Source organism: Corticium candelabrum, chromosome 2, assembly GCF_963422355.1.
Source record: "Corticium candelabrum chromosome 2, ooCorCand1.1, whole genome shotgun sequence".
Lineage (NCBI taxonomy): Eukaryota > Metazoa > Porifera > Homoscleromorpha > Homosclerophorida > Plakinidae > Corticium > Corticium candelabrum.
The window spans coordinates 7,882,450-7,905,716 of record NC_085086.1 but is presented as its reverse complement, the minus strand read 5'-3'; the positions used below and the strand labels follow the sequence as shown (position 1 = coordinate 7,905,716).

At 43.0% G+C, this 23,267-nt stretch overlaps 1 protein-coding gene across 1 annotated transcript; it reads left to right on the top strand.

Annotated features, from left to right (window-relative positions):
- The first annotated feature begins 707 nt into the window (after positions 1 to 707).
- LOC134198343 (uncharacterized) lies at positions 708 to 20,934 on the top strand. Its single transcript, XM_062667717.1, has 8 exons — positions 708 to 800; positions 1,478 to 1,805; positions 1,879 to 1,932; positions 10,428 to 10,531; positions 10,599 to 11,106; positions 11,175 to 11,243; positions 17,822 to 20,065; positions 20,477 to 20,934. The coding sequence occupies exons 2-8, from the start codon at positions 1,487 to 1,489 to the stop codon at positions 20,794 to 20,796; spliced, it is 3,618 nt and encodes a 1,205-aa protein (XP_062523701.1). The 5' UTR covers positions 708 to 800; positions 1,478 to 1,486; the 3' UTR covers positions 20,797 to 20,934.
- The last annotated feature ends 2,333 nt before the right edge of the window (positions 20,935 to 23,267 follow it).

The following is a 23,267-nucleotide window of genomic DNA, read 5'->3' as shown; positions in this document are numbered from 1 at the left end:
TCAAGGTTGTCACAGATTACGCTACCAAAGAGTCCAAAATGGATTATTATCAAGATTACGGGGCCTGTCTTGCAGCTGCATTTTTCTTACACGTACTAGAGAAAAATGCATATCTGGCAGGAGTCGCTGGCAGGAAATGAACATGAAATTCGTGCACAATATTTTCATGCAACGCTTGCATGGTACGGTACATGCCGTAGCTTTGAGGCTTTGTTGTTTTGATCGATGTACGCATCACATGAAGTTGCATGTCTGTTCGCGTTTGCTGTACTTGTTGTGTACTGTGAGTAATGGTGCTGCTGTGAGTGAATACATGCACAGTTTTGCACTTACACTTTTTGTAGTTGTAAACTTTTTGACTTTTGGATTGTGTAGCTGGACGAAATACAGTCTACATACACTTTTCCTTTGCGGTTTGATTTGCCTAATTATATTAGCTAAAAGATTGATTTGATCCAATTCAAGTCCATACATGATATCAGACCCTAGCGTACATGCATGGCTGCCTACCTACATCTAAATTAGTCTCTTTCTTGCCACGCACTAAGAAAAGAACTAGCGAACATTTAGAAATACGAAACTAGGCTAGTGTTATATCTAACTGCTCTGTAATTGCGGTCTCGGCAATGCATGCGCGCGCTACATGCATAAATCGGTAAACCCACACAAACTTCTACTGTTTGATCGAATTACTCATTACTTCCTGTTTGAAAGACGTCATCGGCCGCATAACAGGAGCCTTTCTCCGTTGCTCATTTGAGTGAAATCGGCTCGGCGCTTGCAATATAAACTACAACTAGGTAAGTCGTCTAAACAATTTTTTTATTTACGTCTAGTCGGGCCCCGCATGCATGACCACGCCCTTCCATAGCAACTGTCGTGTATGTTGTTGCAACTTGAAGTCATTTGGTATTTTGTGGCTTTTTGCGTAAGCCAGTAAGCCTTGTGTGTACGCTACAACCAATATCTAGGTTTAAACTATACGGCTACAAGAAACTCTGCTGCTGCATGCTATCTCGTTTGCGATATCAGAGACCTACCGGTTCATTGTATCAAGTATTGCTATGGTTAGCTAACAGAACTTGTTTGTGCTTTTTGTGGATTGACGCACGGAGTAAGTTTGATCATTTATTGCAGCTATTAATTAATTAATTAGTTAATTATTTAACTAGAGATCTGGACTACTTTAAACGTACGTACTACTACGTGTACTTTGTTATTCGTCTATAGTCATCTAAATCAAGGCTGTGCATGTGTAACAATTTGCACGTACAGTGCAATGAAGTCTACTCTAGATCACTTAGTTCATGATCCTATTTTGAAAACCCCCAAAGTGCATTAATTAATTTAGTCTACATGTATTCTACTTGTTAATTAACATATGGTGTGTGTTTTATCTAGCCTGTAATCAGTGTTTCTTAGCAGGTTGGCCGGTTGCTTTGCTATAACAGTTTTTGTTACACGTCAATGTTTGTAGTGAAACTTCATGATGGCTGACAAGGAGGTAACATCTAAGGACCTGGTGGATGTGGCAAGCAACAACAATATTTCTACCGATTGGAAAAAGCTTGCTTCCATTCTTGACGCCAAGATGTTTACCCGTGGAGCAATTGGACTAATCAAGCAGGAGAACGAAGATGATATATTCATGCAGACCAAATCGATGCTGGAAAAATGGCACAACAGCCACGCCAGGTCTGCCACTCTTGGGAAACTGATCAAGGGTATGGTCAAGTGTGGCTATACCAAAGACGCTGAAACAATATTTGGAGTGCCCCTAGTGACACAGAACACTCCATCTGGTGGTAGGTATTAATGATTGAAATTCAGTGATAGATACAGTAACGCGTATGTTACTAAAAATTTTTATATTTTTAGGTGGATCTGATACGCCTGACGGACATTCTAAACCATCAGATGCTAGACCATCAGGTATATTATCACATGTATTATTGATTGTCCGCATAGATGCAGTGTGTGTGTGTGTGTGTGTGTGTGTGTGTGTGTGTGTGTGTGTGTGTGTGTGAGTGTGTGTGTGTGTGAGTGTGTGTGTGTGTGGGGGGGGGTGCGGTGCGGTGGAGCAGATGGTAGAGCGTTTGTGATGACTTTCGGGATCTTGTATTCCGTGATGAGGGTTGAAGGTTCGATCCTGGTGGAGGCGACACTGTAGCAGTTTCCTTGAGCAAGAAACTCACCCACACTTGCTTCTCTCGACTCAGGAGTATAAATGAGTACCTGGTCATTGACTGGGGTGGACAAGACCGCTGGCTTGGCAGCAACATCATACAGCAGACGTGTACGTGTGGACCTTGGTGTCCAGTCCCAGAGCTGCGCCATTGTCAGTGCCCCTGGATGACTCTGGCCAAGGTTCTGGTGGATTGTAGCGCTGGCCCCATAACTCCCCGTAGCGGATGGAGGCTGTGTCTCTAGAGGCACGGGGAGCTATCTCCGCAACTGACCTCAGGCTCGACGTCGAAAGACGTGGAGGGCGTAACATTTGTCCATTTGTCCATGTGTGTGTGTGTGTGTGTGTGTGTGTGTGTGTGTGTGTGTGTGTGTGTGTGTGTGTGTGTGTGTGTGTGTGTGTGTGTGTGTGTGTGTGTGTGTGTGTGTGTGTGTGTGTGTGTGTGTGTCATCCAAGAGTGGTGAGGTTGTCCACCCAACTGTTGAATGTATTGGGATATCCTTTCCATTTGACGAACGCTCGTTGATCCTTTCTCCGTATCATCTTCTTGATACGAAACACATCCTGGATCGTCTTCTGTAGCTCTGGCTGTAGAAGGATCTGTCGACCGCCTCACCATTCAAATCTTTGACCATATAGGTCATAAGGTTGATATTCTGTATGTCCACAATCTCGAAAACTTCTTCGGTCTAGTTGGGTGTGTATCTTTTTTCAAAGGTGGCTTTTTTCTCGGATATTTGAACACTGTCACTGACTTTGAATTTGGATTTTTGTGGTTTGGTTGTGTCACCATACAGATGATTTCAAATCATCGATTCGTTTTGTTTGTCGCTGGCTTTGGTGGGGCTCATTTGTGTAGTCCTGTGATACAAGGTATTGTATGTCTTGAACAATTTACCCAAGGCGGCAACCATAAATAGACCGTGAAGAGCCGTAGCGAAATTTGTGTTCTGGATCCTGTCTTTGATGCAGGAGATGCAGCGGTACAGTTTCGGGCAACATTCCCCAGTCTCAAACATCGATGGCAATCATGAAGATGAGGACAACGAGACCGGAGGTGGTTAATATCACCACAATTATAACATCTCTTACCAGCATTGGGTCTCGAGGTTGCTGATACTTTTTTCTAGATGTCCACCTCCGACAGTGCCCACGCATTTACTGCATTGTCGCCTGGGTGTCTAGACAATCGTGGCCAAAAGCGGTAACTGTCTGACGAACAGATGACATATCGTATTAGATTTCCATGTCACATGCGGAAAGTTGATTGACTGCTGAGCCCAGTAACCTGCTTTGATTGACTGGACTTGCATTCGACGGTGCCGGTCTGACTGAGGGAATTCCGGCTAATCGAAGTTGGTTGACTTTCTCAGCTAATTCTTTGACACCTTTAGCGTTAGTAGTCTTTTCTCTTCTCAACAGTATTTAGAATTCTCTTGATAGACCATCTAGAAAGACGTCTCTGGCCAAGTATTTGCGGACCAACTATCAAAAGCCGTACTAACCTGTCAATGTCGTGCTCACACGCCGCTGGACGTTCTTTAAACTATTTCCATTTTCTGCTGCGCAACTTCTCTTCCGCGAGCCCCCTATCTATTGCCTCACCGAGGAATTCTTTCTTTAGTGAAACCACGATAACATCAATATCTTGCTTTTCCTCACTGTCCAGACGTCGATAGTTCTCAAAGGCCGCCCCTTCTAATCGGGATGCTAGTTCGAGTGCCTTCTTCTCTTCCTCAAAATCTTTAAGTGCTGTCTAGACAGTAATGCGGTCCAGAAAGGGAAATAAATTTTCAGCTCCATCGAAAACCCGGGGCGCATCACGTTGCATTCTAAAATCCCACTCCTGTCACCAATGTGGTACACACGCAGGGTTCTCCCCAGTCCGTTTAGGCGTATCCTTACCTCAGGAATGAGCAATCAAGGCGTATCGGCCGATACGTGTTAATAATGTCTTAAGGTAATTTTCGAAGTTGAAGTGAAGTCTGTACTAGGCAAAGGAAGAGTCGAAAATAGGGCAACATTGCACTTACAATACATGCATTGCAGGATAGAGAAAGGTAGTGTGCTAACCTTACGTACTCTTAGTCACTCTATACGCATAATGAGGAAGCGGAAGCCACAAGAAAGCTGAAGCCGCCAGTATCAAGTGACAAAAACGCTTGACAGGTGTACATAGCTTTCAGTCTCTTGGACAAGTGTACAGTAGCTGTATCTTAATAGATCACTATGGACCCGTGGAAGTTATTCAGTCGTACTGCTATCCATAGAGCTAACGCCGTCCCTAGTTGTGAAAGCACGTCATTTCCGCCGATGTCATTTCCGCCGATGTCAGTACGTTATGCAGATCATATACCGACAACGTCAGCCAATGTGCTCCCAAGATCTGAACGATATGCAGATGTACCATCACAAAAACAGACGCCTACAAATTCACTTGAAGACTCTGATGAACAGGTACAGTATGCAAGAATAATCGGTTCCCAGACCTCCAGTTCTGTTTCAGGAAGTCTAGTTACCAATTAATTAAGCATGTTGTAGGTAGCAACTACAGTGGCCCGTGAGCGTGACCAAGCTGCTCTTTGCAAGGAGTCCGAAGGCCCTAGAGAATCTGAATCGGCGTCAAAGCGACAAAAGAGAGGTGTTGATAGCCAATGGGTAAAAGATTTCCCATGGCTACAAGTTGTGGACACTGTTAATGGGAATGGGATTTTTTGTTCACTGTACCGAAAGCACAGTAGTCGGCCAAAGAAAGTTGCAGCAGGGAGAGCTACATGGGTTGATTCGCCGTGTAAAACTCTTGTTAGGCAGAGTCTGAAGAAACACTGTGAGAGTGACAGCCACAGAGCATCGATAGAAATGGGATGCGTGCTTGCGTCCTCAGGAAAGGATGGCGGCATTGCTATGGCACTAGAGAAAGTTGTGTCGGCAGAGAGAAAGGCGTTTATAGGTGCACTGAATGCTATGTACTTCCTGAACAAGAGAAAGATTGCTCAAACTACAAATTTTATGCCGCTCCTGGATTTGGGTAAATCTCTAGGAGCAACATACCTTAATGACATGCATATTGGTGGCAATGCTAGCTACACTTCTGAGCGTACTATGCAAGAACTAGAACGAGCTCTAGGTGAAACTGTCTGAATGGAGACATATCGGCAGCTGCAAATGTCTCCATTCTTTTCCCTTTGTGTTGATGAAACTACAGATCTGTCTGTAACCAAACAGTTAATTGTTTATGGCAGGTACTTTTGTAATGGAGACGTAAAAACCAGTTTTCTGGGCATTCTGGAGCTCCAAAAAGGTCTAGCTGTAACTATTACAGAGGCTCTATTTAAGCTTTGTTCGGACTTAAAAGTTGACCTACAAACCCGACTGTATGGCCTTGGCAGTGATACAGCATCAGTGATGCTTGGAAATAGAGGTGGGGTTTCAAAGCTTCTGCGAGAAAAGGCGCCATTTTTAGTGGCAAATCACTGTATTGCACATCGCTTGGTCTTGGCTTTTGGCCAAGCAGCCAATGAAATACCATATCTAAAAAAATTCAACGACATCCTCAATCAACTTTACGATTTTACCAGCATTCGCCTGTTAGAACTTAGAACCGATGGGTTAAAATCCATTCAAGATCTACTTGATGACCCATTGCTTAAAACGACTGAAGCAAAGGATGTCCGCTGACTCTCTCAAGAAAAAGCAGTCGCTCATTTGCGCAAGTGTTTAATGTCTATTGTGGCCAGCCTGGAAAGGGAGGCAGAGGAGCGAAACAATGCTCAAGCATCTGGTTTGGCTGGTTTCATCAAGAGCTACCGGTTTGTTGCAAGCCTACACATGTATTGTGACATTCTACCACTGTTGGCCAACCTGTCTCGTGCATTTCCAGAGGAAAAGTATAGATTTTTCTATGATTAAAAGGTAATTGCAACGCAAAAATCAATAATCCTTTTATGATGGAAATTGATATTTTTGGTTGCATACATGACAGGAAAAATAGTTTTAGATTTTTAAGTTAAGTCTTCGCTGATATATAGCACGTCAAAGTTGCTTCCGGATCTTCAACTTTCGATAACGGGCGTTGTGTAGTGTGACGTCACTGAGGGGAGACGCGTGTGCGTCTGTATTGTCAGCGCCCTGTAAAAATGACTAAATCTTTATATCCAAAGTAACGCTGCTAGGATGGTGGCGACGGCAGCAACAGCGAGTCTTCTGAAGAGTCCTCTGGAGGTTTTTACGTGATGGTAACCTTCTGTCATCGCATGAATCGCAGGATATAGAAGATCTACTGGTAGCCATTAATAAGTATACGTAGTGATTAGACCACACAGGTTTGAGTTCAGCAACAATGCCTTTGAAGCTTTGAGATAGCTTGCTGCCTTGGAAGCGGACGAGGAAGAGGACAGGCTACACGATAGCCCGTCATCATTGCTAGTAGAAGTAGGATTTAGCAACGTAATCGATGCACATACAGGTACGTAAACAACATCCACAGGTTTCACCTGCGGTCGTTGTGAGATGATGGATACGTACTCGTGTGGAGTGCGTGTGCTGTCAAAACGTATTTGAGGTTGTCTCAAATATTGACACGATAATAATGTCGAATACTAGCAACAATAGTGGCACACTATACTGGTGAGTTCATGCAAACCTCTAGTGCTGTACGTGAGAAAACGAATAAAATGATTTGAAGTACGTACATTGAATTCACGTTGACACAAGGTTTGACTTCACTGTACAGTATACTGTAACGCTTACGACTGCATTTACTACAAATGATGATCAAGAGGCGAGTCATCTAGTGTCATCAACAATCTGACCTCTCCTAGCCATTTGCAGTACATTGTTCTTGCGCGAGAGTCTTCCTTACCTTCTCGCTTCTCAATTACGGTTCTCCTTTTCTTTTGCAAAGGTTCCAGAGTGTTGCGACCTTGAAGTGTGGAGGCAGGTAGATGGAAAATGGTGGCCTCAATTACGCTCTTCTACAACCCAGACCAAGCTCTTGAATAGACCTGGCTGTACGAATCTCGAAGCAATCAGGCTAAAAGTGGCTACTGCAGACTCCTGTCCACTCAGTAAGACGCTTTGTACCCAGTAGCAGTCCCCGGACGACACAGACGTCTCTGCAATTGTCGTCAATATTTTGCGATTCCCACTCTTTTCTTAGCTTGAGGATCTTCGGAAATCTTGCGCGAATTGGTGCATCCTGCAGGCACGCAACACCGAAACATTCTTTCGCCACAAATTCCTTTGTTTACACTACACGCTAGCGTGAAGTCTTCCCTCATTGACTTCACACTACACCACGCCCGTTATAACGCGTTACCGGAAGTTGAAGAACCAGAAGCAACTTTGACGTGTTATGTCTCAGCGAAGACTTAACTTAAAATTGTAAAACTATTTTCCTGTCATGTATGCAACTAGAACTATTAAGTTTCAACATAAAAGAATTTTTGATTTTTGCGTTGCAGTTACCATTTAAGTGACACTGTCCAGATGGTTAGCAAGATGGTGTCTCGGTAACTAAAATGCGCGGTTAGCTTTCGTTACCGCCTATTCTTTACACCGTTTGTAATGCAGAATTCAAAGTAGTCTTGTTCATTGGCCATTGACACGTTAATTCAGAATTTATAATGGAGTATCAACTAGAAGATCCTACGTAATAAGTGAGTTTACTCTAGCTCTCTTTGTAACTCTCCTGGACGTTCCGCCGTAGGTCGGACAAGTTATGCTACTGAGCGAGGACCCATTACCTGTTTGAAAAAGTGTATTCTTTAAATCAAAATTTCTAAATTAGATAAAATTAGCACGAGAAACACTGGAATGTTGCGATACCAGACCACAAACTCTACGTTCTTACTACACAAGATTTTGGAATCGTAAGATATTGCGAGTTGGGGCTACGCGCAAACAGCAATCGCAAACTATAGCTTAAAGAAACACTTCACCGGTCCGCATATCTCTGACTCTGCCCTCAGCGATAAACGTTTCTGTTCACACATGAAGTTGGGAAGTTTGGCGCTCGTTCAAAACTTGATAGCGGAGCAAAATGCTAAGGTTAGAAAACAAACACCGTACGAGGCGGTTTTCAAATAATGTCTAATAGTTTATGTTTCCTTATACCGTATGTGTAGACTTGATATTTACTTAGGCAAAAGTAAAATGTGCTTTCGCATCACTGACTTACCTTCAATCGACGGCAAATAGCACATATACCGTGATGGTTCGGCTGTAGAATGAAGATACTTTGTGTCACGGGATAATGTACGGTGACGCACGTTTCCGTATGTCCTTCTTATCGCGCAACCTCTTTTGTTGGATAATATGGCCTCCAATCGTAGAAAGGAACACAGAGGACAGTAGAAAAGACCGAGCGATTGCAAGTTGTTCAAGACGATCACGTGGAGTCTACAACGTACAAATGTCTGAGTCGCTTATGAACTGTAGCTTTTTTACTGTCATAGTCGGCTGAAGCGTTTAGAACCCTCTGTTGTGTGCTCTAGTAGTTGGCCTCGGTAGGCTAGACCAAAAAATGCGCTGCATAACAGTGCAAGCGTTTGGTCAGCAGCCCAGTGCCTTAGAGTACATTAACGTCTACAGCCCGTGCGTCAATTGCTGAAGTGTTCCTTTAACGCTTGTCCGGAATTGTTGAGACGGGGTCTTTACAAGGAGAGGCATGACAATGTTCTTGCACTTCTTTACGACTTTATCAAGTCTAACATTTCTTCGGACTATCAAGTTCTTTGGGATCTGTCTTCTCTGCCTTATCAGTTTCCGAACGAAATGTCACTTACGACGTTACGTCCAGACCTTGTCGTTTACAGTCGCAAGTTGAAAAAGTCTTGGCTCCTTGAATTGTCTGTACCGTTTGAGCCGGTGGCGGAAGATACTAAAGCAAGATAACATCTACGATATAAAGAGCTTATGCAGAATGGCGAATTCTTTTATCAAACAGAATTGCTTCAGCTAATTGTTGGTTCAAGATGTTTCATTTTCTCCGAAACGAAACGATCACTGGCCCGAGTGTTCAAGCCGTTCAAAAGACACATGGACATCTTTTTGACAACATCATTCAGGCAGTCATCAGAAGTTTCTATCGCTGCTGGGTTACCAGAAAAAGCTAGTATTTCCAGTGTTTGTCTTGTTTAACAGAAATTTTTGTTGCTTGAAATGTAATTTCTTCCCAATTTAGTTTTCTTTAGCTAGTCTTAGCGGGATCATCGGTGTTACAGGATATGCCAATCCTGGAAAGACTCCGGATGCATTATAAGACGCTTATTGTTGTATTCTGTAGCGGATACATGACAATAAAAGAAGCTCGTAGATAGACAGATAGATGGGATGTCTACGGTTTCTGTGAGCTACCTATTTGGCCGTGTTTTCTTCTTTGGAGAGTTTTTCGGTCTCGATGTCGATCATATTTCAATAACTAAAGTTTTTATCTACTGTTTGATACCAAGAACGCGTCATTTGAAACCGGTTTTCTTTCTTTGTCTTGGACTGATCGAGTGACCCGTTATCGAGAAGTCTCAGTCTACGAAGAAACGAAGTACAGAAAGGCAGACAACCGTTTCAGGTCCATTGCGTGTCTGTTCGTCGCTTTCTGTCTTGTGCGCAGAGTTTCTCTGCCGTACGAGTGACTGCGCTTGTGCGTTTCGTCCAAGTCACAATTGCGGCGCACATTGTACGCGACTTGTCACTGAAGATTATAGTAGATGAAAGCTTGTCTGTCATATAACGATGTAAACGAGGCGGTGTTGCAAACTTACGCTACGATGAAGTAAGCTGCATAGCAAAAGTACAACGTGATCATTACCAAATCACTCCCAAGAATCAAACGGCCAAAGAGACACTTCTGACGCATGGAGTAGACATCAAGACAGGGCATTTAAGGGGATATATTAATTAGTATTGTTTTCCGTAAATGGCTCTTATAGGTTTAAAAGTTATCGCCATATTTAGAAAACACGTCTTACAGTAGGCAAAAATGACATTCGGTTAATACTACACAAACAGTTACCGGTACTTTTTATTATTTTGCGAGCGCGCGCGTGCGTGCGTGCGTGCGTGTGTGTGTGTGTGTGTGTGTGTGTGTGTGTGTGTGTGTGTGTGTGTGTGTGTGTGTGTGTGTGTGTGTGTTCATCCTTGCTACATACTGTCGTAGATGTTGGAAAATAGTGATTTGAAAACGTTTATAATTTGCAATTCTGATTTTGTCAATTAAGTTAACTATAGAATTTTTCAATGTCAGATGTATCTTCTGATCAAACCGGAATTGGAGTACCGTCAGCATCATCTGGAGTCAGTTCGACGGCAGGAGAGACAGATACCACTGATGGCAATAATAAATTAACGGTATATACTTTGTAAAGAGTGTGAATTGTTATTATTATACTTAAATATTCATGTCTGTGATTTCCAGCCTCTTCTTCCCGTGTTACATTCTCAAGGCTGGAAGTACGACGTGTTTTTGTGTCATGCAGGCGAAGACAAAGAAGACTTTGTCTCTCCATTAAGCAAAGAGCTCAAAGATAAACATAAAATTGTTTCGTTTTTCGATAAAGTTTCTTTGCTAGAGGAACGCATGGCACAGACAGACATTGCAGAAGCCATAACACTGTCTCCTCTATTTGTCGTTATACTCAGTCATAAGTTCAAAGGAAAACGCTATCCAGAAGCAGAAGTTAAAGCAGCTTTTGAATTTGGCAAAGTTGAAAGTGATCCACTTAGGTTTGACACACGTTACAAGAAAATCATACCAATATTTTACAAGATTAGAGCCGACGATTGCGGGGAATCTTCCATCACAATCTTAAGAAAGTTGTCTCGAATTACAGGTATTGAGAAGAAAACTGATGAAAACGTTACTGGTTTCGTAACTCGCGTTGCGGAAAGTATTCGAAAACTTGTTGAAGACCAGCGTGTATATGGTAAGTATTTTATAAGCTAACATGCATCTGCCTGTTCTACAGTATGTATATTTTTGAAATGTATTTAGGTGAGATAAAGGTACATCCGGAGTTGTCATCTGGTCGAATACTAGCAACAATAGTGGCACACTGTACTGGTGAGTTCATGAAATACTCTAGTGCTGTACGTGAGGAAACGAATAAAATGATTTGAAGTACGTACGTTGAATTCACGTTGACACAAGGTTTGACTTCACTGTACAGTATACTGTAACGCTACGACTGCATTTACTACAAATGATGATTAAGAGGCGAGTCATCTAGTGTCATCAACAATCTGACCTCTCCTAGCCATTCGCAGTACTTTGTTCCTGCGCGAGAGTCTTTCTTACCTTCCCGCTTCTCAATTACGGTTCTCCTTTTCTTTTTGCAAAGGTTCCAGAGTGCTGCGACCTTGAAGTGTGGAGGCAGGTAGATGGAAAATGGTGGCCTCAATTACGCTCTTCTACAACCCAGACCAAGCTCTTGAATAGACCTGGCTGTACTTATCTCGAAGCAATCAGGCTAAAAGTGGCTACTGCAGACTCCTGTCCACTCAGTAAGACGCTTTGTAGTCAGTAGCAGTCGCCCGGACGACACAGACGTCTCTGCAATTGTCGTCAATATTTTACGATTCCCGCTCTTTTCTTAGCTTGAGGATCTTCGGAAATCGAAACGCGAATGCGTATGACTTGCGCGAATTGGTGCATCCTGCAGCCACGCAACACCGAACCATTCTTTCTCCACAAATTCCTTTGTTTACACTACACGCTAGCGTGAAGTCTCCCCTCATTGACTTCACACTACACCACGCCCGTTATAACGCGTTACCGGAAGTTGAAGAACCAGAAGCAACTTTTTAGAACACACGGCGGTCTACTTTTTGACTCACTACTTCCTCGTTCTTTCTATTTTCCACACTAAAAGGCCGTGTCGTTGAGTATGCGCCTAATCTGGACAGTACATGCGTTGTCTTAAATTCAGTCGGTGTTAAATAAAGTATCCGTGTTTAATTCATTGGGACGTTAAAGAGACTGAACCCTAATTCTCGAGTATCTCGTCAATCTGTAAAGTTGTTAAAGGTTGTCATTGAGTCGCATCGTTTTTCACCACGCACGGAACCGGGTAATTCTTTGCTTGCCGTACCGTTACCACAACCGATACCCTATACATTCGCTACCATAGGAGCTGCCAACCGGCCAACAACGTGCCTATAAATTTACCCTTCTTTGGCGCGGTACCGGCCTTTCTTCTTATCTCGGTCGCAGCACCATCACCACTGTTAGCTTTGTTGGTGGCTGCAGAAATAGCACCTGATGCAGCGCTCAATCCTAGTGTACTGATCTCCGCTGAGAAATTGTTGAAGGTTTTAGGCGCAAATGTAGCTATTTTCCAGCCAGTTGATCCACCGTTTTTTAGCGATCTGCGACTTGGACAATTTCATATCAATTTTCCTCCGTTGGCCCTTTGCTTTGTGATATTGTTATATTGATTCCGTATTATATTCAAGACGTCACATTCCGATATCTAAGGGTGAGATCGTCGTAGGGTGTAGCCCGTGTGTTTCTGAAGTGAATTTATAACGCTTCCTTCTAACTATCCGTCAGAGGGAACCCAAATTCGACATCACTCATATCTATATCTATAGGTTAATTTAAACGATTTTAATCATCTTACCGCTTAATCTGTGCAACGTCATGTATCAATCACTCAATACCACGAAATAGACGTGATACGCCGAATTGTCGGTGCCCTGGCAAGGTTTCAGCAGTTGCTTACCAACGGCCATGGTATTTCCAGGTCGGCCGTGCCCATCTTCAACTTTTCTCTGTGCTTGGACACGTCGACATGTATGATCGGGTAGAGTACTGAAATTCTTCTACGGCTACTTTGCTTTCCGAATCCGTGTCTGAATATTTCCTGACCCCTTTCGTTAAAAGCATCTTTATCTTTGGCTTGATATTGGTTATTGTGGCAGTCACATGGATAACAACCTACACTTTAAAAATGTCTTTTAACGAGAGAATTTGAATGGCCTTAATTTACGTCTGTATTTGCCTCCGTTGTTGAACTATAAAAATAACATCTGTAGTGCCCTAAGGCTATAGTGTTGATCATTTCACTACAAATATACTGTTTGGCACCCATAGGACATCTTGCTCTGATGAACTTCATAGATATGGTGACCTTCGCTGTGAATCATGTTCATCCATTTGTGGAACGCCTAATTAGCAAGAGCTTCTTCATATTGCTGGTGTCGCATGTGCTTCTTGATTGTGACCGTTTTTTTACTACTTTTGCTTATTTCATATGGATGGTCTTGGTCTCGGTCGAGTACACCTTTGGCTTCAGCCCTACATACTCAGTAATGGGAATCCTTGCACATTCCTTCTTTGTTTCCCCGGTACCTTTTGATTTTTAGGCTATGGAGTGGATGGTCTTTGGGATAGTCAATTGTGTCGTAGAGGTCGGCGTTTATGGTCATGTCGACGTACTCATCTTCCATCCGGGCCTCTATAGGAGGCTGTCTCAGACTCTGTTTCTCTGTACAACAACTCACATCGATCTCCTTACTCCCTTTTCAAGTGGTTGTAGTAGAAGTCGTACATCAGCTGTTTCGAGAGTTCTAGAACGGACATCCCTACGTGCACGTGTATATGGGATGTGATCTTCTTGCGCATATGGAGTGCGGTCAGTTTGTCGACGAAGATCACACTGTACTGAAAGGCTTGATTGGCGATCAGTTTGTGAAGTCTTTCCTTTGTTGTGCGCGAACGAGTTTGACATCGATGCCTTTCCTCAGAGTTCCATCGTTTGCCAAAGGTCGAGTTGTTGAGGAGATTGAATGCATCTTTCTCTAGTCACGGGTAGGTAGTTGGCGAAAGCCGGTGTTCTTTTGATATAGGAAGCCATCCAGGGACACAGGTTGTATCGAAGCACGCTGTGAATCTCGGTCACTTGTAGGCCGAGTTGTATGTAAAGTTGTAGTTTACTGTAATGAAAACGTACTTTGTCTTGTTTCGGGGGTTGGGTACCATATTCTCTACTTTATTGGATACACCCCTATAGATTCTCTGAAGTAGGTCTCGTTGGTAGTTCTATATCCATTCTTTGGGAATCTTCAGACTCATAGATGTTAGATGATAGGCGTTGTCTGCTTCGTGTAGCTCGTGTGGATACTCGATGTCGACTTCTAAGAATTATTCCTTGTTGGCATCGGTTGAATGGTCTAGAATCTCTCGGATGACTAAAAAAATCTACCCACTCGATTCCTACTGTAAGAAGAGCCTGCACCATGATCCATTTGTACAGGATATCAGCATCCAGTTATACGATGTAGACGAAGGGTTCGTCGAGTTCGTGTCAATGTGACTCTGGTGATTGTTGGCTTTGACGTTTCGTTGGGATGCCACCACGCATGCATTCCCGACGAATATATGCCGCTCGTAGTCGGTCAAGATTTCAAATTTTGCACCCAAATGTTTCAACAGTGCATCGCATGACAAACCAGCACTTGTATAGTGTACAGGATCGATTCAGTAGGTCTTTCTGCACGTCTTTACAAAGTTTTCTAAGACCTCTGCCAAAAACAACACATCCGTTCGAAGATAGAGGTCGTGGTAGTATCCCAATTTCTTACATCCGAAGGTCGCGCAATACTCGTTTTGCACGGTCATAGTCTTCGTCGGATGTCTTCTTCGTTGAATGTGCTGTGGAAGGCAATTTTTGGTGGTAGTGTTGGTTTGTCGATTCCTGTCGGATTGTCCATGTACTCGTAGGGATAGAACCCTTTGCGAAATAGAAGTTTGCTGTTTGTATCGTCGAGCTTGTATTGTTTCGTGATGTTCATAGCGTTTGGGTCATGTGCATTTACCTACCTGTCGAGAGAGGCTAGTAGGAACTGGAAACTGTCGATGAATCGTAGTTATCTCAGATAATTGGCATGATTGGGGGTTGGTCGCAGATTTGGCAATTGGATGGCCTTTGGTGTTCTAGATTGTGTAATCAATTTTATCCAAATGGGTGCTGGTTTAGAGATGATCTACTGATCTTGTCCTCGTCTTCTTATAGGCATTATAGGAGAAGTTTGCAGCGTCTGGTCCTCAAAATAGACGACGGGTGGTTTGTATGTCCATCGTACCGAATGACGATGTAAGAGAGTCTACATTCCTTGTGATGAGCTGTCATTTTGTTGCTGCTTTTGGTGGTATGGCATGTGGGCCTACTATTTTGTCCACGAGCACTTTAAATTTGGCTTAGATTACATCGGGAACGTCCATTTGGTTTTGGTAGTATGAAAGGTTATGATGTTCTTTCTTTTCTCAAGCACTTGCGATTGGATAGCTCTGTTTTAAATACTATGGCATTGCACTTTATGTTGTTCCAGAAGATTTTCTAGCTTGTATCCGTTGAAAGATCTTTCACAAAGGAACATACGATGAATGTCCTTGCTGGTGTTGTTCAGCAGACAGTTGAGGTTCTTGATCCATGTGTAATGTTCTTTCTCATATTTTACTATGAGAAGAAGGTCGACAGTACTTGACGTCTCGGATTTGGATATCCCCAGTGGATACAGACCTTTTCCCCTCTAAAGACATTGATAGCGAATTTGGTGTTTTGCCTTTAAACTCGTTTGATGTCTCGAGGTGGCGTCTGATCGTAGATGCGATCCCAACACAGTCCATCATTTTTTGAATACTCAGTAGGTCCTTGGGCGTTGTATGAGGTTTGGAAGAATGCCGAGCGGATGGCCCATCTGAGACAGCTATCGTCTTTTGCTTTTGACACTCACGACGGCCTTCTTTACTTGCACATCAGTAGTTAGAGGACTGTATGCGACACCTTTGAATGGTTTGTGCCGACCAACGTGGAGTTGTAGGGATTTGGAATGGTCCACCACTCACCAGATCCTTTTTGGATGTTGGTCCTTATCGATCCCAGAATGGTTTGGATGCTTTCATCCATTGATGTTGGGTTGTCGTCGCCTGCGAGAATGAATGCCATTGCGCTTCGCTTTTTGAAATCTGTTGGTTGGTGGGGAGGGCTTTGTATTTTTTAACCGAGTGTTTATCGAAAGATGGAATTTGACACCTCTTAGTGATTGCCACGATCCCTTCTAGAAGTTAGCGGTGGATGTGCGAGCTAGTGGAAGATAGTAATGCTTGAGTGTCGTTGTGGTTTTCTGTGCGTCTATTTTCCAACCTCTGAGGTAGTTTCTATTGCATAGCGCATGGGTTCCCACTGTGGTGGGGTCAACTCCACGCGTGGAGTGATTAAAACCGTTGGTTTGGGTTCTGGAGTTGTTACAACTACTGATTGTTCTGAGATGAGCTTCGCCTGTGAAGGTGTGCAAAAAATTTTCTTCGCCACTTTTCTCGTATCTCGATAGGACAAGTTTTGAAGAACTTTGAGCACTTTCGTTTGTTTGTAATGAGAGATAGACTTCTTCGCAGATCTTTGGTAAATGAACGCGATGACGCTGGGGATTCTCTACCACACCTCTTGGAGCCGGATATCGTCCATTTTGTCTGTCGCGTTGTTTCCGATTGACCATCTCCAGGTTTCTGGCGTCGGAGATACGTTGGACAAGATGGGGTTTGCGAAGGCGAGAGAGTCTCGAACCCGATGTTCTCTGTCTGCTGTCGCAGGTCCTTCATTGCTGTTAAAACAACGGGTTTAGAATTTCGTCTCTAAGCCGTAGCACAATTGTGCGGCTAAATATTTCTTTAACAGGGCGGACCTTTCCTACACACCACACAATTATGTGGCTGTACACAAGGGAAAGTATTTCTCTAATCTGGCGGGCTATCACAATCTGAAAATTTGTAGGTGTGGCCCAATTAAAAGTTTTTTATTTTTTCTCTAGCTACTTCGTCAAGTCCGGTTGACACGCGTCCATCTACACAAGCGATCTGAGAAATCATCTGGAGCTTTCCTGATTATGTCGCAGTAACCAACACAAAGCATGAACGTACTAGCTACGCTGATGTGCAACTACACGTCTACTGAAGTAGATTGTGTAGTTGAATAGATCAGATAGCTATAGCTGTTTCGCGAATGACACTCGTAAATCTAAATAGGTCATGCATCTTACCATACGAAGCAATGAGAGCGGACGTCTTTGGTTACCTACAGTTTTACCTACAGTTCATCGAAGAAGCCATTTTGTCTAACGTCTAACGCGCGCTATCTGACTAAATTTAACAGTTTACATTGCTAAAAACAGTCGGGGCAAAGGGTACGCGTGACAAGTGATTGACGAAACTATTATATATTGTTCGTTCAACACCAGTCTGAATTAAACAGTCTTCTTAACGTCTGACTGAATTTAATGACGGACTTTAGCACGGATACTTTAGTTAACACCAACTGAATTAAACACAACACGTGCCCAGCGTTTCTCCTGTGTAACGCAAAGGAATCCAGCTGTTACCAAACTTTGGCACCTCCTGATGTTTGCAGTTTTGTGTGTGTCTGTGTTTGTGTGTGTGTGTGTGTGTGTGTGTGTGTGTGTGTGTGTGTGTGTGTGTGAGAGAGAGAGAGAGAGAGACAGAGAGAGAAGAGAGAGAGAGAGAGAGAGAGAGAGACTGTATCTGTCCTTGCGTTAAATGCGTCTGTCTGTAACTTACTAACATATTGTTATTTTATATAATGTTCTAATATGTGGTTATAACTAATATTTCTGTTTTGTTGACAGCTGATTCTGCTGTTTTGGATGATCTGGGTGCTGAAGGCAAACGCATATATGAAGAAGCTTGCAAAAAGGGCAAGGTCAGAATTATTCGCGTCTTGTGTGATACCCTTGGAGAGGAAGAATCAGGCAAGTCTTGTTTCGCTGATTCATTGATGGACAAACCATATATTCCAAATCGAGAGAGTACGAATGGAGTCAAGGTCAAAATGATGACTCATGCAATTGGAGATGGAACCAACTGGAAAGAATTGGCGAACGAAAAGGAGAGGCAGACACATATAAGCAGATCGTTGGCAAAGAAATACGTCAACCATCTCAGGCAGCAGTCCAAATCTACGAAGAAAGGCAATGATGGCACAACGGAAGATGAGGGTCCGGTAGATGAGGGACGTGTAAATGATGCTCCTGTAGTTGAGGTTGCAGTAGATGAGGGTTTGGTAGATGGCTCTTCTCATGTTTCTCAATATGAGCATTTTCAAGATGCAAATAAACCAGATGCAGACGCAATAAAGGCAATCGTTCTCATGAATGAAGATTCAGAGGAGATGAGCAAGTGCGAAAATACGACTCTATTGACACTGATGGACAGAGGAGGTCAAGACCAATTTCTTTCCACTCACGCTGCTCTTATGGCAGATGACGCACATCAGTCTACTGTGTGTTTCTTAGTTATTGATGGGTCGAAGCCACTAGATGAAGAAGTATTGGAATCCAAATTTCGTCTACCAGATGGACGTGTTATCAAAAAGCCGCGGGATAACGGTACGACGAGAGCCGACCTTATCCGATGCTATTTCACTGCTCTTTCTGCGGCTTTCCCTGCTAAACAAAAGTTTCCAAACTTTTTAGGAATGGAGCTAAAGATTTGCCCACCGGCAACTTTCATTGTTCTAACCAGGAAAGATGAAACGGAAAGCCGCCAAGAATGGGTTACACAGCAAGAGACGAAATTGTGGGGTATTATTTGTGAGCAGAAGTTTGCTAAACATATCGTGCAATACGAGGACAAGAATGGAGACCTTAAGTTTGTGTTCCACGTAGATAATACCAAGTCAGGCACGGGGAACCCTGATGATACAATTCTTCTTATCAAAAAGATGATTGTTAAAATGGCTAGTAAGCGTTGGAGTGACAAAGACTTGATTCCTGTATCTTGGGTCACTCTAGATAAAGGTCTCGGTCAGCTTCAAATGGCGGGGCATGAAGTTCTCGACATTCGAAGTTTCTACGAAACAGCTGCTGAAAAATGTGGTATCGCAGTCTACGGCGATTTCCAAGAAGCGTTGAAATACCTCTGCAACCATGGATCGATTGGCTTTTACCATAACGTTCCTGTACTCAAGGAAAAAGTTCTTCCCAACCTACAGTGGGCCGCTGATATGATGGCGATTTTTGTTACAGTTGTGGATGAAGCGAATATCAAAGATAATATAGGGTTGAATGCTGATCTCAACAAACTGCACCAAACGGGTGTAATGTCTTGGGATCTTGCAAAGTTTTTGCTGGACGAAGCACAGTTACTGCTGAATAAGTCAAAGTCTGTGCTGGATGTAGCCCCAGTAGTCGAAAATGTCGACGATGTCATCCTCAACCTTTTGGCTCTCTTTGATGTCATTGAACAAGCAGTTTCAGTGTCATCTAAAGCCGAAACGGAGGTCGGTGTAGAACGCAGTCGTGACATTTATGTTCCTTGCATGGTTGTCAGGGACATGATCAAGACCTCTTTCGCCTACCAATTAGTCTTGTTCTCGTCTGCTACTCCTCCACCTCTTTTCATCGTTCCGAAAGGCTTTAGCATTTTTCTCAAGCCTCTCTTTTACCGCCTTGTTGTCCGCATGATACGCAAGTACTCTTCGAATAACATACCAAATCTCAGCAGGAAGCAGGTTATTCTTCATATCGACCAACACGTATCACTGGAGTTGGCATACATTAAGGAAGCGGTTGTCGTTACCGTTTTCGCTCCCGACGGCAAGGAACTACCGCAGGATCCATCTCTGCGTCCAATGTGCTTTGACGTTCGTGAAACTGTAGTGAAACAACTCACTCAGGCCAAGAAACGAGGCATGGATGGCTTCGAGTTTGAACTTTGTGTTCATAATGCACTTGATGAGCTTTCAGTCTATGATCCTAGTAGACTCGCATCACTGGAAATGTATCCAGGCTCCAGAGTTCTGGTCGACAGAAATGGTGACAGCATTGTGCATCCTAGACGTCTTTGTGTGTGGTATAACAATTGTGACGAAGGTAAGTATATTATACGATTGCATTTAATGTATACATTTCTATTTCTATGAGACAACTGCCCATCACACTGGCCACTTAGCGCAGTTGTGTGTGAACAGGATCTTGCTTTACCGTGGATTTTTACTTTACCGTAATGCTAATGTTAGGCTAACATAATGTGAAAACAGCCTAAACAAAAAGACAGCAGTAAACTTGTAATACAAACTTTAGGCAACACTATGACGACTAAAAGGGAAGAAGACAAAGCATTAATTAATTACATCATTAAATAACAGAACACTTCTTAATGTGTTTGTATGTCCTTCCTTTGCGCGAAAGTGGAATAGTTGGTGTTGTTTGTGAAAAATGTAGAATTAATATGACATTTTCGTTAAAGTATATTTGTAAACGGTTTATTGTATTTCGTTGTAGATTGTAGGAGTGATGAGACGGCAACATTGAAGGACCTTGCACGTCTTGCTAAAAGAATTCAAAACTACTCGGGAGAGTTTGCTTCTGTATTGGATCCGGATCTATTTTTTGAGAAATATGAGACAATAAAGCTGAAACATCCTAGTTCTCCCTTCCTGCAAGCTACGACTATATTGCATGAATGGAGAAGCCGTCATGCTGACAAAGCATATCGTCGCTTGTTAATTCAGGCATTAATTGCTATGGAGAAAAGATTGGAGGCTAATGAAGTTTTTGGTGAAGAAGTTGTAAGGCAGGTGTCGCCTCAACATTTAGAGTAAAGAAGTTCATTCCAAGATTGCCAGTGTGTGTAGTTTTACTTAATTAATATTGATTTGCCGAAACCATGTTATTCTAAATGTGATAAATAGTTGCATTAATTTGCTTTAAAGTAAAAATGTATTATTCAACCTATATATATATATATATATGATCTGGCTATCTGTCTGCGTGTTTGGCCACATGCTTTGGCATGAAATGTAGAAGGAGAGAGTGTTTGGTCGAATGTTTTACAGCAATGATGGATGACATGAGCAGCACATGCACAATCCGTCAAAGCACTGTCTAACTTTTGGTCTATTCTTGTCGAGCCCATAAACTTAGACAAACTTAATTAATTAACTAAATAGAAAGAGTTTTAGAGAAAACTCGAGGTCATTGAGCTTTGTGTATGAACATTGGCAGCAATTATATCGGAATGTCTATCTGATAAAGCTTAATAACCAGCAATTGCGCAGGCTTGTCCACATCTCATGAAGTTGTACATGTGTCAACATGTTTACTCGATCGCTATAGTAGTGACACCATAGCAAGTCGTAAATAGACTTTTGCCAGTCTCTAGATCTCTTCCCCTACAGCTCCCCCATTCATATCAGGTTGTGCATCCAGACATCTGGTCTGATGTACAGACATGGCATGGGCATGGGCCATTCATCGCTTGCATGGTATGGCCTGGTAACTTGACGCCCATACACAGTCCCGTTGTCACGGGGATTTGTGCACCCGGTGATTTGTGTACCCTCGCGCTTTGCTCGCGATTCCAGACCGTCGACTCGATGCTCCAGACCTCATGTCGGGTACACATATCACCGGCCATGATGCAAGGTGTCACGGGGATTTGTGCACCCGGTGATTTGTGTACCCTTGTGCTTTCCTCGCCGTACCAAACCGCTCGCGACTGTAGACACTCAACTGCACAACTGCAACAACCTGCATCTGAATCCAGCGCTAGAGCTGTGTCTCTAAATATATATTGTACCCTCGGCATGCCGCAGTCATTATCCGATAGAGTCACATGTGACTGCATGTGATCACAGTCGTCCGGTTGAGTCACAGTCACCATCCGGCAGTTCTAGGAGTCAGTCATCATCCGGTTGAGTCACAGTCATCATACATCCGGCTTCTTCAATTCAGTCATCATCCGGCTTCTTCATGGTCATCTTCCGGCCACGGGTGCAACTGTCACGAGATATTCGTTCTCTAGCTAAATGCAGATGTACAATAGATGATCGGGAACAGAGAGTACTTTAGTTTGCATTAGCATTACGATCGCGAGTCCTGTAGCTTGAAAGCAGTCTGGGACGGCGAGGAAAGCACAAGGGTACACAAATCACCGGTGTCCGAAATCACCAGCAGCTTTGCATCATGGCCGGTGATATGTGTACCCGACATGAGGTCTGGAGCATCGAGTCGACGGTCTGGAATCGCGAGCAAAGCGCGAGGGTACACAAATCACCGGGTGCACAAATCCCCGTGACACCGTCCTTAGAAACTGGAATTTGTCTGCAGACTAGCATAGTGGCAAATAATTGCGATACTAGAGAAGATAATTTGTGCGTCATAAGTGTCGTTCTGTCACTGCCTAGTTACTTCAGATCCTCTCCTGTAGCTACACACTGCTCTGGAGTAGCGTATCCTCGGTCCTTCAAGCATATCAAATTCAATTAATTAAATATTGGATAGGGTTTACGTTTAACAGGCCAAGAGCTGCAGAGATGCAAGTCTGTCGCAAAAGGCGTTCTCTATATATAGCGACAATCTCTCTAATTGACCGGCTAAGAGTGAGCGTTATTCAATGGTAACCTAAAACTTTCTTCTACATCAGACAACTTTGCTGCTAAAACAGCTAGGTATGCTGCCATGCTGCGTTTAGAAAATTTTATTGATAAATATAAAGTTAAACGATGAGAGTTTTATTGTCTTACAAATAATTTTTTAGATTGTTTCTTACTTAATTAATAAAATTTAAGGAATTCGGTTAATTTAGAATATATCTTAACGGACTTAATTAACATTGTATCCATTGTTCAATAAAGTCTAAATGTTATTTTTCCGACTGTTTTGCTTCCTGATGCAGGGACGGCGGATGCAGAACATTGCGCCCCCCGGATCAGTAAAATCAGGAATTCTTCGATTTTGATGGGAACTTGGTACGATTATTCTAGTTGTAAGATTGTAGGCTAGTATATCATGGATAAGCGATCATGAATAAATGATCATCGCTTGGTCTTCTTTTGTCTGACTAGAGGGCTACTACATAAACTGGAAAATCCTTTCCAGCACTCACCTGAGTCAGAGTCTGACACTTCACGCTCTCACAGTTCAGCTTCTGATGGTGCTTATGATTGGCTTGTGACGATCGAGTGCGTAGCATGGCTCTTAATCAAGGAGTAGTGAATGAAAGAGCATGTACATGGCTAAGTAAGACAAACAGTTGTTTGAGGTTTTAGTTACTACTTACTTTGTGCCTCAA

Coding starts and splice junctions, on each gene's coding strand:
- LOC134198343 (XM_062667717.1), top strand. CDS start 1,487: ATGATGGCTGACAAGGAGGTAACATCTAAGGACCTGGTGGATGTGGCA. Junction 11,107..11,174: donor TGAAGACCAGCGTGTATATG/GTAAGTATTTTA, acceptor AAATGTATTTAG/GTGAGATAAAGGTACATCCG. Junction 20,066..20,476: donor GTATAACAATTGTGACGAAG/GTAAGTATATTA, acceptor ATTTCGTTGTAG/ATTGTAGGAGTGATGAGACG.